The 18545-nt window shown below is 37.5% G+C and overlaps 1 protein-coding gene across 27 annotated transcripts in view; it reads right to left on the bottom strand.

The window, feature by feature from the left end:
• The window catches only part of GPHN (gephyrin), a 270378-nt gene that overhangs the window by 10920 nt on the left and 240913 nt on the right, over positions 1–18545 (bottom strand). For 15 of the 27 annotated variants that reach the window (XM_051620187.1, XM_051620185.1, XM_051620181.1 and 12 more), the window contains one exon: positions 16573–16694. In XM_051620187.1, coding sequence (XP_051476147.1) covers positions 16573–16694 — 122 coding nt within the window. Of the gene's footprint in view, positions 1–8556; positions 8629–16572; positions 16695–18545 lie in introns of all 27 variants that reach the window. The other 12 variants (XR_007889566.1, XM_051620174.1, XM_051620163.1 and 9 more) reach the window with 1 other exon arrangement.

Consider the following 18545-nt stretch of genomic DNA (forward strand, 5'->3'; position numbering starts at 1 on the left):
TTATTCATAAGTAGCAAGACCACCTGTCTGGGGACATCCTAGTTCTGGATTATAGAGTATGCTTGCTTCTGGTTGTGCTTTGAGAATAATGGAACAGTTAAGAAGTTAAATAGAATGGAAGTGCTCCTACTCACATACCAAATACATATATGTGTGTGCATATATATACAAAATTACTTAACAAAGAGAAAAGAAAAAACAAACCCAAGCCCAAAATAAGCCCAAACCCAAACCAAGTGAGGACACAATTCAAACCTGTGTTTATGAAGATGGTATACTACTAGAGTAGTTAATCAAACAGTTTTTTTATTACATGTCTTGTAAAAAGTTGAAGATTACTGGACTTGGTGCACATTTTTAGTTTTTACAGTAGAATGACCTGCATAATACATCCCTTCCTTTACTATCTGTATAATGCAAGACATCTAAAAACTCTAAAACTTAAACATTATCCAACCAATAGTACTGCATATTGTCTTCAGATCGTTGCAAAATACATTGAATTCTTCCTAAACGAAAGGTGCTATAGAAATTTTATTGTAATAAACTGAATTATTATGTTAGTTTGGTTTTATTCTGAAGAAAGGCAACATTTACAGAATTCTCCTCCTTGTCTCTGCATAAGGCTTCTCTCTTTCTGCCCTATTTGGCATATTTCTTTTTGTCACTCAAGTCCATCTAACTTTCTGTCCTTGCAGGAGTCACCTGCTGTAATCTTCGATCAACACTGTAGCAAACATTTTGTCTTTAGTGGATTTAATGCAAAGAGTTATAATTCGAATTGCATATTAACACATATCTGATATAATCAGATAACAAGATACTAACTACTTGTTTCATTTGTTACATAACAATGAGCAGCTTCTCCTTTGGAAAGGGAATACATAATTGAAGAATATTAACTTCTGAAAGAATAGACAAAATAACTCTGGCATTTGAGCGTGAGAGGATAAAGATTGATCTAAAAGGCCTGTGACAAATAACCATGAAGCTGAGAAATAACACTCACTGAGCAGGTACAAATCAGAAGCTATAGATTCTGAAGCCTGGGCCACTGCTAGGGGCAGAGTACTGGATTAGCTAGACTAATGGTCTCATTTACTATGATAAATCCTTACAAATGTCTTGTGAAAGTGCTGTTCTTGGATTTTTTTTCCTTCGTGGACAGAACTGTAACAGGTGATCAAATATTAACAGCGGATACCTTAATGAATGTAAAGTAGATTTTGATGGGTAACTCTCATTTCCAGACGACAAAACCATTCTGTTTCATTTGGTGATTTTCAAAGTCAGAATGACACTGTGCACAGGAAGGGAGCGTGATTTTCTACCATGCGGCAATTGATTAAAACTCCTGTACTTTGTATGTTTCAGATCACATCTCAGCATCTTCTGTAAATACAACTAAGAAATTCCCTTATATAAGGATTACATAGAGAAACTACTCATATAGGTAATAAAGCCTAAACCCAAACTTTTCTCAACAGTAGAAATCCCTGTCTACAGCAAATTGTGTCTGTACACATGTTGCACACATCTTTTTGAGGTGGCAGACATAATGCTTTTCATAAAGAGTTCATGTACTTTAACATATATCTTTAAACTCTCTGCTAATTTTGCCAGTCTGATAAAGAGCATCTACTTTACTACCTCAGCTTCCTGACCCTCTTTATACAGTTTTATGGAACAGAAGGAGCAGTACAATCTGGAAATTAATTGGAGGGTATCTCCTGTATTGTGGCACCAGCATGTGTAGAATCCAGTAAGCAGATACTTGACATGGCAGTTGACTTGCCACCTGATTCAATTGAATTTGAAGAGAGGGCATGCAGGATCGCAGTACACCAGAATAGGAACACCTTCTGGATTCATGACAAGTTCTGATTATCAAAGCTACTTTGTGGAAACCTGTTATGCAGCACTTGATTACTTCTGACTGAGCTGTCTTTGAACCAAAAAGATACACAGGAGCTGAAGAGCCTGAACAAGAAAATTATGCAAGCCTCATTGAAACAGACATCAGCCACATAAGAGATTTTTTCCTTCATCTCCCTCAAAAGAAATAGCTACAGTACAGTCAAGACCAAATAATTCTCTATGTTTTGAGTGCCATTTTGAAGTACTCTAAATTACAGCATAATTTTCTCTTTCAAACAGAAATCAACATCTGTTAATTCACTTCTGTTGCTCCTATTGTTGTGCTTCACTGTCATTAATTATAAATCTGTCAGCCTTTTCTGTGATACAACCCTTAACACCAGCAATTTGATACATGCAATTAAACCGCTCGGTTTTATAATTTAATTTAGAAAACAAATAACAACAAATAGTGATCTACATCACCTACTACTCTGCAGTAGAACAAGTGATCCTTGTAAAATTGAATTGGAACACGGAGTTAGGACTGACTTAACAAGCCATTGTCACAGTACTAATTCCATAGTTCTTACTAATTTCCAGAACCATTTCTACCAAGTTCTTTGCCACAGTAGTCTCATTCATTCAAATTAACCTCATTACTTGACAGTAATTTCCAGTCCTTGCTGTTCATTGCCTTACACAGCTATTACTGTTGGGTGACTAACAGAAACACTTTTGATTGTTGTACTCTTCTATGCTTCAGTCTTAGCTTTTACATACCCAGGTATTCTGCAAACCATCACAGCACCTTAAACCTGCGTGCTTTACAGATCTGTGGCACAGATACAGAAAGCTGTGCACACACCATAAAGCACCAGATGCATGCAGAAGTGAGTACAAAAGTAGAGCTGGGTAACCTTTCTTGCCTACTGTTTTATTTGATAGCATCTCAAGTATTTCACTTATATGCTGAGATAATTATCCATTCAGACATGATTCCTCACAGATTCAGAGGAGCTGGACATCCATAAATCGATGGGTCCGGATGGAATACATCTGCAGGTAATGAGGGAGCTGGCGGAGGTCATTGCTAGGCCACTCTCCATCATCTTTGGCAAGTCTTGGGGAACAGGAGAGGTGCCTGAGGACTGGAGGATAGCAAATGTCACTCCAGTCCACAAGAAGGGCAAGAAGGAGGACCCGGGTAACTATAGACTGGTCAGTCTCACCTCCATCCCTGGAAAGGTGATGCAACAACTTGTTCTTGGCACTATCTCTAGGCATGTCAAGAATGAGGAGGTCATTAAGAGCAGTCAATGTGGTTTTACCAAGGGAAAGTCATGTTTGACCAACCTTATAGTCTTCTATGAGGAAGTAACTAGGTGGGTAGATGATGGTAGGGTGGTAGATGTGCTTTATCTTGATTTCAGTAAAGCATTTGACACTGTCTCCCACAGCGTCCTCGTAGATGAACTGAGGAAGTGTGCTCTTGAGGGTCAGGCAGTGAGGTGGATCATGAACTGGTTGAAAGGAAGTCAGAGAGTTGTGCTCAATGGAACAAAATCTAGTTGGAGGTCTGTGACTAGTGGAGTCCCTCAGGGGCTGGTACTGGGACCGGTACTGTTCAATATCTTCATCAGTGACCTGGATGAGGGCACAGAGTGTGGCCTCAGCAAGTTTGCTGATGACACTAAACTGGGAGGAGTGGCTGACACACCAGAAAGCTGTGCTGCCATTCATTGAGACCTAGACAGGCTGGAGAGTTGGGCAGGGAGAAACTTGATGAAATTCAACAAGGGCAAGTGTAGAGTCTTGCATCTGGGGAAGAAAAACCCCATGTACCAGTACAGGTTGGGGGCTGACCTGCTGGAGAGCAGTGTAGGAGAAAGGGACCTGGGGGTCCTGGTGGACAGGAGGATGACCATGAGCCAGCAATGTGCCCTTGTGGCCAAGAAGGCCAATGGTATCCTGGGGTGCATTAGAAAGGGTGTGGTTAGTAGGTCAAGAGAGGTTCTCCTCCCCCTCTATTCTGCCTTGGTGAGGCCTCATCTGGAATATTGTGTCCAGTTCTGGGCCCCTCAGTTCAAGAAGGACAGGGAACTGCTTGAAAGAGTCCAGCGCAGAGCCACAAAGATGATTAAGGGAGTGGAACATCTCCCTTATGAGGCAAGGCTCAGGGAGCTGGGTCTCTTTAGCTTGGAGAAGAGGAGACTGAGGGACGACCTCATCAAAGTTTACAAATATGTAAAGGGCAAGTGTCAGGAGGACAGAGCCAGGCTTTTTTCAGTGATGTCTAGTGATAGGACTAGAGGTAATGGGTACGAACTGGAGCATAGGAGGCTCCATGTAAACATCAGAAAAAACTTCTTTGCTGCGAGAGTGACAGAGCACTGGAACAGGCCCAGAGAGGTTGTGGAGTCTCCTTCACTGGAGACATTCAAAACCTGCCTGGACATGTTCCTGTGCTATGTGCTCTAGGTGATCCTGCTCTGGCAGGGGGGTTTGACTAGATGGTCTTTCGAGGTCCCTTCCAGCCCCTAAGATTCTGTGATTCTGTAAGTTACAGATTCCTGAACAGACAGTGAAACTGAAATGCTAGCAGAGATTTTGCACCCATCACACTAAGACCAAAGTAGACCAGCTGCTCCTCTCAAGTACAGCAGTTGACTGTACACTTCAAAAGGCTACATGCCCTCTGTGGGTACCCTGAGTTTAGCACATTCTGGCCATGCCCACACAAACCAGGAACAATGGTTTGTGCTGTTTTTTCATCTTATGAGGTCTCTCTTCTGCTAAATGAATCTCCCAGAAAAGATTTAACTAAGGTACAAGGACTTGCTAAAAATTCCCTTGCTATGGAAAGATTCCAAACAAACTTCTAGTTCTATATTAGGAAAAAAAAAACAAAACCAACAAAACCTCCAAAACTACAAAGAATTTACCAAAGTAAAACTTTCACCAAACAAGAGACTGTGCCTATTGTACTCAGATAGAGATCTCATGAAGCTCAGTGATACTTCTTTTTGAGGAAAGAGAGCATACGGATTTGATCTTTTATGATTAACTCTCTTTTTTCTTCTGGTGCTTATTCAGTTGAGGTGACATTTCAAAATTAGTAGATCAATGCTGTTAGGCACAGAGACTGAGTCTTTCACCCACTTCTCACCTCATGGCCAAGAAGAGTATTTTGCATATCAGTAATTTGCAGGATGCAGAAAACTGAATAGATGCCATATTAGGTATAGCCAACTAAAACCCAACTTCTGTAGAATGTAATATTGAATGTAATTTGATTAATATATTTAAATGAAAGTAATTCAATTAATGAATACTTAAATGTAACAGAAATTTCATTTTGACTAGTATGGTTTTCTAAAGCAGAAGCTCCAATTTTGATGATGTATGTAGCAACATATGTGAAGTCTTCTGAAACTGTATTTGTTTCAAAATTCTTCAGTGTATTTTACCATGTTCTCATAATGTTTCTTCCTTCTACCTTCTGTGGTATTTCCCTGGATCACTTTGAACAGATGCAGTATGTTTTCCCTAAAAATACAGGCCAGCTTGTGAGGAAAGCTGGAATTATTACAGTAGCTTTTGGCTTGTTCAACATGACTGAGTATGTTCTGTCTGACAGCAACAGAAAAGAATCTTCCTTTTGACTGCTCCTTTAATTGATGCTGTGGCAAATAGGAACACTATTTTGCAGAATATTCTTTTTTAATTTACATTAATGAACTTTGATCAGAAGTCTTCAACTCTTTCTGAAGTTACCATGAGATCTGTCTAATTTCTTCAGCTTTTCTTGGTATCTGGTTGATAACGTTATTTTATTCCACTGTTTTAATGAACTGTTTCAAAAACTCCCAGTCATATACAGGCCAGAATGACAAAAGACCAGAAAGGTCAAAAAAAGAGACAGCCACGGGAATGCAAAAGGAACAGGCCCTATGTTGTAGCAGCCAGGTGCTTATGGTGCACATTCCTACAGGAAAGCATGACATTGTTGATGGTTGGGTTCTGTTATCGCCTGTATTCCTCTCTGCTGCTTGTGTATATTCATCTGCAGGCATCTGCTTGCAATTTGTAGTGATTGCTTTTCATCAATGATGAAAGAACAGGACCAAAGCTCTGAAAATGGTGGTGCTCAGGTGCTGTGCTATGTACTAACCCATGAGCACTTCATCCACTCTAAATGAAGTCTAGAGTGTGTCGACTGAATCTAAGAAGAGGTCTGAGAACAGCTTGTTTCCATTCATTAATAAATTAACTCTGGCTATTTTACTGGCTGAGGACAATCATCTTCATCCCAATACTTACCAGAAATCCATTTTAGTTTTTCCAAGAAGTTGGATGGAATTTCACCAGTAAAGAGAATAGCTTCTATTTTACCTTTTGCAAAAAAAATGAACCTGTATGGATTCACTGAAAAGTGTCCACTTTTGCAGTGGAAAATACTCAACAGTTGTAGCTGGGTTGAAACAACATGACTGAAGATTACACCACACAATACAATACTCAGTGCCAAAGACATTGCTCATGCATGCTCATCAGTAAAGATGCACTGGTACACTGGTGAGTCTGAAGGGTAAATTCAGCAATTATTTCTTTCAGAGTACTCATGAAGTATGAGGATTGGCTTATAATGACATACCTGGAAGTAAAATATTATAATTGATGTAATTCATGCCAGTTGCTTCCATACAGCAAACAGCATCATGAAATCTGACACAGGGTGAGGTGGTATTGTTTAACGGAATTTCTTACCTTTTCATTTTGCTTTAGCTTAAATTTTAAGTGAAAGTAAACTTTAAACAAATGTAAAGTGAATTTAAAGAAAATACACCCCCTGTAAACTGGTATAAGCGCTATTAAACTACAGTATGTTCCTGACAGGCAGAAATGCAGGCCCTGAAGGCAATGCCTCAAAGCAACTTTCTCTGAAAAGCTTCACCTTTTACAGAAGTATAACTTAGTCACTTGGAAAAAATCTGTCCCCAGAAGAAAAATAACTTGGAAGTCACAGGTCAGAGACAATATAAAAAGGCCTTTTGAAATTCCCTGTCATCAGATATGTCTTAAAACAAATAGTTATGTTTTTAGAAAATGTCAAATGAAATATGAATTTGATTTTCGTGTACTATAACATGATACAAATACTCAAAGAAAAAAACCCTACAGTTTGTTAGAAATAAGAGATACTTATGTTTAGACCAGCAAGTTAATTTTTTGACAACTGTTAGTCAATGGAAGGAACTAGAACTTAGTTTCTCTCTCTACAACACTGGACTATACGCCTTCAAATGCCAACCTGGTTTCAGTGTAGGACAACGCCCAATGATTTTCTTCTGCTCTGGGAGCAGAAGCATTTTCTTATTGCTCATGCTTTATTCTAGAGGCTGTTTTTTGTTGACGTTTGCCCAAGCACTGCTCAGGAGAGCCTAAAAGGCTCATTTAATGTGATTTGGAAATTCAGGCTGTGAGCAATAATGATATGTGAAATGACTTGTACGAGGTATTCCAAGTTGATCACCTGCAGGTAGGTTCCAGCTTCTAAGGAATTTCTGATAATGCAGACAGTCTATAATACAATGTTCTTCATATTAATCTAGAATGTTTTAATGACTGCAGGTTCTTGTAAGCTATTTGCAGTTAAGTTTTTTTGGGATGTGTACAGTGTAGTAGTGTTGATTCTAGTGGTTTGGTCTCTTTTAAGTCAATTTAATGAGGAAAACCTAGATTCAAGACAACCTGGCTTCAGCATGAACAACCAATTGCTAAGCAAGAACAAGTCTTTTGAAGGCTAAGGCTATGGCTGAATGATTTAGTAATGAGTACAGACACTTGTTTTTCCAGTATGCAAAGTGAATGTCAAGCTATAACTCAATCCTCCAACCTTTTGCTATAAATATAGGTCCATTAACCTCAGGAAGGATCCTCACATGACTGAAGTTTTCAGGTACTAGCCTTTGATCAGTTTTTCAAGATTTTATGCCTAATTTTAATTCCTACAAGAATCAAACTACAGAAACTAACTTTTCTGTTTGTTAATGAAGTAAATGACAGGTGGCTTACTCTACCCCTGTTTTCACTCCTGCCCCTTTGGCTTGTGACGGTATAAGTTCTGCAAATTAATTTATATTATTAAGCAATTCCCCTAAATAACACCTAGTATAGAACTGTGTATGTATTTTGGAAAAAAAAAAAGCATAGTGGATAGCTTAGAGATTTCATGAAGATTCCAGTTAGCCTGCTTTAGAAATGATCAGCATGGTAATGGAAAAACAATTATGCAGGTATGACTGAAAAGTCTTAACAACAGCTTCCCTAGAGTTGTACTCCACTGCTACCTTCAAGCAGATTTCTTTATAATTTCCTGTATTTTTAAAACGGAAAAACCTTAATGGGTAAAGATGTTTGCAGCTACTGATGAGTAATGTAAACATTCTTGGTGTTAAGAGAATTTTAGTTTTATCAGTGTTGTGGAGCCATGTTTGTCTACAGTGCACTGGTGCGTAAGAACTTAATTGACAAGGCAGTGTTATTTAATGGACAGAATAAACCACCATTTGCTTGTGTGTGGCAACCATTGGTAGAGTCAGTGCTCCAGGCTCTGCACTGACAGACATCTAGTTGAGCCTGCCTGTGAGCATGCATGTGCCTCAATGTCCCAAGTGTTTCAAAAACAGTGCTCACCAATCTGGTAGGCCTGTCCCCGCAGTGTTCTGGAAGCTCTGTGTCCCTTCTTCTTTAAAAACATCTGGCTTCCTGAGGGTAAAGGAAGCAGAAGGGGTATAATAAAGAGCCAGGGAAGGAGTGAGGCTCCTGGGGTGAGAAGGATGCTCTGTGCCCAGCTGTGTTTCCCTTGGTGGCTCCAAATATTCAAAATCATCATGTCAAATACTTCCTCTCTGCAAGGCCAGGCAAAGGGAGAGAAAGGGAGCGCATGGGGACACCTTTCTGTTATAGTTTGGACAGGCTTCTCACAAGGATAAAGAGTGAAATTACAGAAGGATTTAGGCCCAACTGGCCATGCCAACAATGCACAGTTCATCTTTCCTTGCAGAGTCTATAGAGAAACTTCTTTACTCTTGACTTCCAGACAGAGCAAAATGAAGTGTTAAACACCTTGACATTTTGGAGGGAGGACCACAGATAATAGGAAAATTTTTGAAATTTTTTGAAATTTCTGAAACTTTTTTACTCACACTTACTAGCTTCTTATTCAGGAAATTAGTCTCAAGGCTTCTTGACTACAAGGGGGAAAGGGCTGTATCTTTCCTAATTTTATATCTCCATAGTCAATAAAGATGCCACTTCATTCATGAGAAGCTTCATACCCAGCTACCCTGCTCCAAGAAGCCGGATTAGAAAAAAATGTCCAAAACTGAGAAAATTGCTGCTATCAGGACCTTATTTAAAACATACATTTGTTATGGATTCCTACTTTATTAAGACAGCATATCCTTTTACATATACTTCTTCCAAGTCAGCTTCACTAGGAAGAAATTATTTTTAGATAGTGTCCTTTGTAACATAAATATGAAATAAGCCAAAATCTATGGGTTTATTCTCTTAGATGTAAGATAATTAAATGTAAAATGTAAAAAATCTTCATTTGACATGAAGATTTATAAATGTCTCTTTTCAAATAACTAAAATAAGATGTTCAAGTATGAAATGGCCCAGGTCATGAATCATTATTGTGCAAATTCTTGAACCCTTTCTTCTTTTCAGCTGGCTGGACTATTAACAACAACAAAGTCAGCCTCCCTTCCCCAGCCTGGGCTCAGTTGATCCCACACACAGCAGCTTCAGTCTACCATTTGAAAGATGACACAAAAATCCCATCTGACTTGAGGAATGTGAGAAGACTTGGCCAGTGTGCCTGCACTACTGTTACACTGTTAGACAAGCACACAGACACTGCTGACAGGTAATCTAAAATCCTCTTTATCACCATGTAAATTCATGCCTGGCTTCTCCTCAGGTCATCACAGAAAGGGTCTGTCAGATCAGATGTGTATTAATGTTGTTTGGAAATAATGGAAAATATTAGAAGTATTCAGGTTTTAAGTTTAGATGTCCAATTCTGTCTGACAATTCTCCCAAGATAGCCATTTCCTAGAATGGCTTCAGCCCCTCATTGGTTCTTCTGTTCATTGCCAGAGAACAAAGACAGTCTTTGTTTCTCAAAATAGGGTCACTGTGTCAGGAAGTTTCATACCAAAGACTTTAGTATTTTATAAGTGATCCTAGTTTCTGGTTTGCTCATCAACATTACAGACAGCAGCCTCAAAAATCAATAACTTTTTCCACCAGGATGCTAAACTCTAAGAGCACTCACACTCCTACAATGTTCTTCTCCAAGAAGGCAGATTGAAGTTACGGATGTTTCTAAATGACACAATGAATTACACAGAGGTAAGAAAAACAAAAGCATCTCATTGAAATTTCCAGAAAGTGTCAAATTCACTTGAGCATCACATATTAAAATAGCCAAAGCTCTGACTGCCATTCTGTCTCCATAGATCAATGTTGCTGTGTTATTTCTGCTGTTACTGGTCATCTGAATTTGTGCTTCTACTACATATTGTCCATTAATGTAACACAACAATTAATTTAATTATCTGAGGTACAAGTTAGGAGATTATTTGTGACCAGGAGAAATAATTTTGATAATTTTGTCTGATTTGTTATTTAATATAGTTTGGGAACCTCCCTGAATTTGCTTCTGTTTGAACTATAGCTCACATTTAAATAAATATCCAATCTTGCTTTGAAATTAGTATCTGTCAAAGCATTTGATATAGTTTCCTAATGACAATTACTTTCACTTTTGAAATTATGCTTTATTTACAGTCTGAATTAGTCTAGCTTAATATCTAACCATTGTTGCTTGAACAGAAACTTTATTTAAAGTTCATTCTCCATTTGGTTCAGTACTGTTGGAGTGTAATCAAGTGATCCTGTAAGAATATCTTTGTTGAACTAAACAGCCTGAGCTCTGATAGTGTTGGAGTATACGTTCCATTTTTCAGCCACTTAAACAATGTAATGGATCTCCTCTGAATTCTATACATTATACTGTTGTCTTCTTGTCCTGGGAATACAAGATTAACCTAAAAAATAACTTTTTAATTCTATAGTAGACATAGCTCTTTATACATATGCTAGAACTTGTATTTAGCAGATTACTTACTATAATTCTTACATCTTCTAAATCTTTACTTCTCAAGCTATAGTCCTCCATCCTGTAAATTTTACTTACATTCAGTCCTATATACACAAATTCATACTTAGCTGTATCAATAACATACTAATAAACAGTTTTCTAAATGATTAATATTGCTGACAAAGTGACCCATATTTAACATTCACCACTTTGAGCTTTCTGCATCTACTACCTTTACTAGTTTTAATTACTTTCTTCTAGAGTATTTCAGTCCTCAAAAAATTCTCAGTTGAGAATGCAATTTTCTATATATGATCTAAATATTAAGGAGGTTGATAGTAATTTAAGTGAATGATAGTTTGGCTCCTAGGGACTGAAGTGCTCTTGTAAACAGAACTTATACTTCCAACTATTTTCACAACGTTAACTTAAGCCTCAAAAATAGACTACAATAGTTTTTATTTCTTTCCAACAAATAATTACAGATTCCCTCTGTTTTCCAATACAGAAGGATTTTCATAGTATTCTGCCATCTTTATTATTTGCTGTTTGGTGTCATGTTCTACTACTGGGAGGTGATTCTATAATTACCAATACAGGAAGAAGTCCACGCTTGTGTTGAGGACAATAATGAGAATGAGACACTGTTGTGCATTGCTTTGTGTTTGTCACCATGACATTTTATCACCTGTCACACTATGTAGGTTTCTACTGGTACAGAAGATCCCCTAGGACTTGTACTGCCCTGTTCCACAAGTTCTTTTTTTCACCTGTGTTGGCTCAGATGTTTCTTTGCGTTTTCTGAGTAAGTGCATTAAATGAGATGACTTGTCACGTATAACAACTTATCTGAACTTTGCTCTAATGATTACCAAGAGTTGTGACAGATATTAAACATTTCTGCTGGAAAAGGAGAATATTCTTCTTGACAGGGCAGAATGAAAGAGAGGACCTCTACATCTGAATCACCTTCAAACCATAACCCAGTGTTCCTGTATTCATTAGGCTGTGATCACACTTTATAGCACCATCATTCTTTGAGCAGATCTAGAACCTAAATCACTTCAGCAAAAACTAATATTGTGACAGTTGATTTAAGGCCTTTTCTCTAACAAGCCTTTTCTTGCAGTCATTTGTTAAATCACACTACTACTACTAGGTCTGTTCACAGTATATTTGATTGTACCCAAGTTGGACATCAAACTGGTGCAGGGAAAGGCTAGGATTCTGTCGCTGAATTCTGCCTGTAACTCATATTCTAACTCATATGACGATATTTGGCAAGTTGATACTGCGTGACGAATTTTAGAGTTAGAGCAGTTTCTCTGCTCTTCTCCCTCCACACCAGATGTTCCATCTGAATTATAATACTGGTAATTACATGCAACCCACACAAGTAAAAAAGATTTAAACCTCTTTTTGGATGGCAAACATAAAATACAAGCAGACTTAATCCTTGAATGAGATCTTAGTATCCCTTCCAAAATATGAAGGGACTCTTTCAAAGCATTTATTTTAGGGGTATCATACAGTAATGCTGTATGCCACAGCAAGGGTGATTTTAATGGGTTTAGTTGTCACATGGGAGCTCTATGTCAAACAATATGTCATAAAAGAGAGGTATATAACTGAGAAACAAATCACTTCTAATGTAGAAAAGCTCTTGCATGCTGCTGATGTTATAACTATTCTGATACATTCTTAAAGCAACTGAGCAGGTAATGTGAATTCACTAAATTTTTCTCCTAAGGAGAGAGAGTCTTTCTCTCTACATCGTGAAATCACAGGCTCATAAAAGAAAATGCAGCTGGAAGCAGCTAATGTTATACAAGTATTTGAGAAAAATTATAAGGGAATTTAGAAAATAGGGTAAAGAATGCAGAGAAGGGGAAAATGCACTCATGTAAACAAAGGTAAAAGCAGAGCAAATTTAATTCATTGCATATGTGATAAAAATTCTTTAGCAAGTTTAATAAGAGTCTCTCATAAAAGGAAAATTCTAAAAATGGAAGATGGCTTTATAAAATAGAGGACCATGCTATAGTAGATTTTGCTAGGGCTAAACTTTACACCTTTAAAAAACCAGTGGATACAAATAACAACACAAAATAATCAGACACAAAACTATCCTGATAATTAAGATCAGAGATGAACTTCAGATCAGAGACGCAACTCTTGTTTTTATCAATGGACAAATAATTTCATAAACTATAAGCAAAGGAAATTAAATTAGAAGCCTTTTAAATAAGCTTGGTCTTATTATATGAGACAATGCTCAAAAGTACACTGGGATACCAGTTTTACCTGGCCAGTTGTTTTTGCAATTTTTCAGCAAGTGATTCTGTGATTCAGACAAAGATGTAAGACAGAACAATAAACAACATCGGAAAGATTCTTCCTTTTTATTTTGGTTTTGTATTTGTTGCTTGTGTTTGGAGTAGCTCTGGAATGGAATGTCTTCCATTTCTATGCAGAGTTGTGTGCTTTTTAAACAGCTTGGTTTTTATGTGCTAAGAACAGAAACAAAGAAGTTCTTGGCTTCTAGAGAGAGATAACTTCAGCTGTATCGCATTTTCCAGGTTGTTCTTTTCTGCTATTGCTTCAAGGACTTCAACTGTAGATTTTATCTATGTGCTTTGGACTTCCTGTTTTTAATTTTGAATATTGAGTCATATATACTATGTATGAGAATGGAAACAATGACAATCTCAGAAATTGTTAAAATGCTCCAAAAAGAAGTAAACTATTGGTTTCAATTGAGAACACAAATACAGCCTAAGTGAGACTTGACTGGCCAGTTCAAAATGTAACTTGCTGGACAACCTATTTTTTTACCTAAACACTTCTGAGTGATTCATATGCTGAAATACAGGAATACTGACCTCTAAGTTTGTCTTTGCAAATACTACTCTAAACCAATATTCATGCTTGAGTATTAGCTCTGGAAATATGACTGAGAGAATTTCCTTGCTTGTTAAAAAACTTGACCTGATATAGCAACACTAATACTCAACTGTGCTCCCTATTAGCTGCTCTTCCAAACTCCATTCCATGCTTAATGTATACAGCAGGTGACATTCCCAGTAAAATGCAGGACACACTTACTCAATGTAAAATGTATAAACAAAAAGAAACAGAAAAAAAAAAGAAAAAAAAGAAAAAAAAAAGGAAATCCCAAAAGTGAAATATGGCAAAGGAGACATACAATACAGTGATACTTTTCAAGAAAAAAATTTCAAGTTTTGAATTTTGCCTTCTGAAAAATATTGTTTGACAGTATTTTTACTACCTCTGTAGATACTGCAAGCTTATAAAATCCTTCTCTTTTTTTACTGTCTGGATACATATTATACATACAAAATAAACTGCATATATACATGAGCACAGACAAACACATATAATCTATGTTTTAACTCCAGCAAACCATATAACAGACACTGAAGGCTTGTTTATCTTTCCTATAAAAATGTTAACTAAAACATCAAAACTGTGCCCTTTTTAAGGTCTCTCTGGTAAGTCTCTTGCATTTGTTCAAGTGCCACAGTGCTCCATCAAATCAGTTATGTTAGTCCAAAAGATATAAACTGAAACATCTGTATGGGCAACATGCTCTTTTAGTAGCTTCATTACATAATAAAATAATACCATACTTACTATTATTTTAATTCACATAATAAAAAGAACTCCAGATGCATTTTGTAGTAAATACATGAATTGGGCATATGAATGTGAGAAGAACGGCAGAAGAATTGCAAAGTCACAAGGCTGGTATCAGGTGGGGAAGATTCCTGGCTAAGTCAACCGTACTGAATTAATCTTTCAAAACTTACTGCAAAGCAGAAAATCACTCTACGATTGGAGGCTCATTATTTCTGTTCTATGAGCTGAACTACCTAATTCTGGAGAAATTACTCCATAAGCATGAAACCAAAAGTTTAAAAAGAACTCTTTTTGCCTAAGTAATAGTATCTCAAGAAACACAGAACACAACCGAAAGCAAAGCTGCAGGCACTTGTCCATCTTTGATCCATATGTTTGCTGTCTGGTTTTCAGTAAAAAAGAGTCAGAAAACATATTTGTAATAAATATAGAAAAGCAAAAAATATTATCTTGGGCCTTAAATCTCACTAACAGAAAGACACAGAGGTGCTGGAATGTGTCCAAAGAAGAGCAGTGAAGCTGCTGAAGGGTCTAGAGCACAAGTCTTATAAACATCAGAGGGAACTGGAGTTGTTCAGCCAGGAGAAAAGGAGGCTAAGGGGAGACCTTATTGCTCTCAACAACTACTGGAAAGGAGGTTGTAGCGAGGTGGAGGTTGGGCTCTTCTCCCAAGTATTATGCAATGGGACAAGAGGAAATGGCCTCAAGTTGTGCCAGGGGAGGTTTGGATATTAGGAAAAATACCTTCACTGAAAGGGTTGTCAGGCACTGGAACAGGCTGCCCAGGGAAGTGGTTGAGTCATCATCCCTGGAGGTATTTAAAAGACTTGTACATGTGGTGCTTAGGGACACGGATTAGTGGTGGACTTGGCAGTGCTAGATTTATGATGTGACTTGATGATCCTGAAGGTCTATTCCAACCTAAATTATCCCATGATTCTATGAGTTTAGCCTCTGTTTGCACATGAAAATGGAAGCATCCATAGGCAGGAGTTTTTTGATATCTATTGCTGTTTGGAATAGCAATGGAGTTTTGCCAGGCCAGGGAAGCAAAAAGGGTGCCTGGATGCACTGAGAATATCCAGAAGGGTTTGCTTTCCCTAAGATCACAACCACCACTACAGCTGCTGAATATCACATTCAATCTATGAAAACTTTCAATACAACTGGATTTCACAAAGCCGCCATGTTGGTTCACATACTGTAAAACCGCACAGTGGTTGGCCCATTCATGTACTTTCTGTCAAACTAGTAATATTTTGTATCGAATTCTGAATCCTGTATCGAATGGGCTTATTTTGAAATGAGCTGTTCCCTAGCAGTAACCCTTTTGGTTCCTGCTTGGGAATTTTGTCATCAATAAACGTGAAACATGGGTGCTGAAGTTCACTATTTCCTTTAATTTTTTTTTTCTTTTCTTTTCTTTCTGATCTGGGCTCACTTTTAACTGCCCACAAGGAATATTCTTTTTTTCAAACAGATGGAGGCGAACCTGAGCAACTCCCTATAAAACCAAGTCTGTCAGTTGGTTTGATACCCAAAATCAGAAGCAAGAAAGCCTCCTCAAAGCCTTTGGGGCTCAATAAATTGAGGAAAGCCATTATGCTGAGAAACTCAAGCCATGGATGACAGGCACTGCACTGTTTTGCAAAGGAAGAAAGACTGAATGCTTCAATCACTTATTCTCTTAATATTAGAATAGACTTATTTATTTCTCTAATGAAAAGGGTAAAATATCCTCTCCAAGATGTGCCCTGTCATAATACTATGACACTTGCAATGTGTGACATTTTCTCTGGTATTTCTTTTTTCCATGCATGCCATAAAGTGCACCGCATGAATATGAAGTGACATCTTTACTAACATGTGGTACTTACTTATCTCCCACAATTCCCAAGTTGATTGTTGGATAGCCATGTTCTTGGATTGTAGCTAGGAGTGTTGAACGGTTACTGTCCCGAATCTTTCCTGGCAAGAGGTCATCTTCAGGATTCAGAAGCTAAAAAACCAGAAACACTCTCAGTTAATCACCTTGGAATACTGAGCCTTCAAACAAGTGAGAATTTTGTTCTTCAGACTGGACAAGATATTCTTAGAAAACTGTCATAAAATATATATGTAAAGTGATTTAGTGGATTAAATTAATAAGATATGTAATGAGCTTGTTTAGTCCAGTCCTCCATGTTGCTTAGTTTGTTTCTGTTGGTTCACGTCTGCAAAACCTTCTTTCTCTTTATGTGTATCTGGCTGATAATCTCAAACATCAGAAATCGAAACACAAACTTTAAGTTTCCAAGTTTTTGCTTCTATTTAAATGGATTTAAAGGAACCTCACTGGTGTTGCTAACCAGATTTAAAGATATTAAAAGAAATTTTGAAGTTCGTAATATACTTACCACAAAAGATGTTTTTAAAATACAATAGTCTGTCCTGAAATAGACTGAGGCTTAAAGTTTGGTTCTTCTATCAATAACTGGGATCAAAAGCTTTCTATCAAGACAATATAATGGCAATTGCCTTACATGTGTTACATATTTTGGAAGTTAAACTACAAAACATACATTTGTAAACAGGTATTTTACATATATTAGGAATTCTTTTGTAGGATTTACAGGACTCACACACAATAAGGAGGTGAATAATAATAATAATAATGTATCTGTCAAAATTATGGCAGTAGTATTAGGTAATAAGGTAAAAATGCTAAAAGTGGAGCATGGCTAAATTTTGATGCTTTGGCTAGCAGCCCTATTTCTGTGAAGATTTCCATAGGATGCTTAAGAAACCCACTGTGCAGGACCTCTTCTAACACATGATACAAAAGAGAGTGTCCACATCAGTAAAGGACCCATTAATGACATGCAAGAACCTTCAGTCAAAGATACGATTCAGAAAATCATCCCCTGTAATGCTTGTATCTCTTTGTATTTGTTTTTCAGTTAGCAGGTATGCTTCCTGCATGGCTCACCCTGTCTGTTATGAAATCTGGCAAGATTCTGTCCCAGCAAGGCTGGCCTCAGCCTCCCACAGTACCTAGTAGTCACAGAGTAACCTTCACAGGAAGTTGTAAGGACACCACCAGACAGCAAAAGTCAACATATTAAAAGTTTTCAAAATCTTTCAAAATTCAACATATTCAAGCTGTATGAGAATACAGTTATTTAGTTTGTGTCTGGATTTCAAAACGTTTGTCTCAGAGGACAGTCAAAATCATAGGTCAAACTTCATGCCATCTTTGAATTTCAAACTGACTTTATCTCAAACCACAAATTCTTCTGGTTTTGCTCTTCCTATTCTCTCTCTGTCCCATTGCAAAAGGGAACGAGTATAGTTGCTGCCAGGGTCAACCCACAACACATGCAAAATTAGTGAATTAGATTAATCTTGAACCTGATTTTTCTGATATAGTTAAGACAGAACAATTAGAAATCTGGTCTGGAGTTCTATCAACAGGAGATTGTCTGGATTTCAACATGTGCTACTACAAAAAAAGAAAAATCAGGGACAATACTACAGCAAGGCATTTGCTAGTACTGTGCAGTTTTCAAAGACAGGTTATCTGCCATTTGCACTATAGCTACAGATGAATGCTGCTCCAAAGAAATCACTCGTCCAGTCATGACTGGCAGAAAGAATTACAATTACAGTCCTGACTACTCTACAGGTCATCTCATGGTGACAGGAGAAAAGCAGTTGGCATTGGATACAGTACCAAAAATTTGGCAAAGACAGCCAAAGGCTTGTGAAAGTCTTTGAGGGAGAAAATACAAGAAGCTGATGACAGGCTGAACACTCATAAAAATGCCTCATGTCCGCACAAGTTGAAGCTCAAAAAGTGAGTATACTTGGG

This window comes from Apus apus, chromosome 5 (assembly GCF_020740795.1).
Source record: "Apus apus isolate bApuApu2 chromosome 5, bApuApu2.pri.cur, whole genome shotgun sequence".
Lineage (NCBI taxonomy): Eukaryota > Metazoa > Chordata > Aves > Apodiformes > Apodidae > Apus > Apus apus.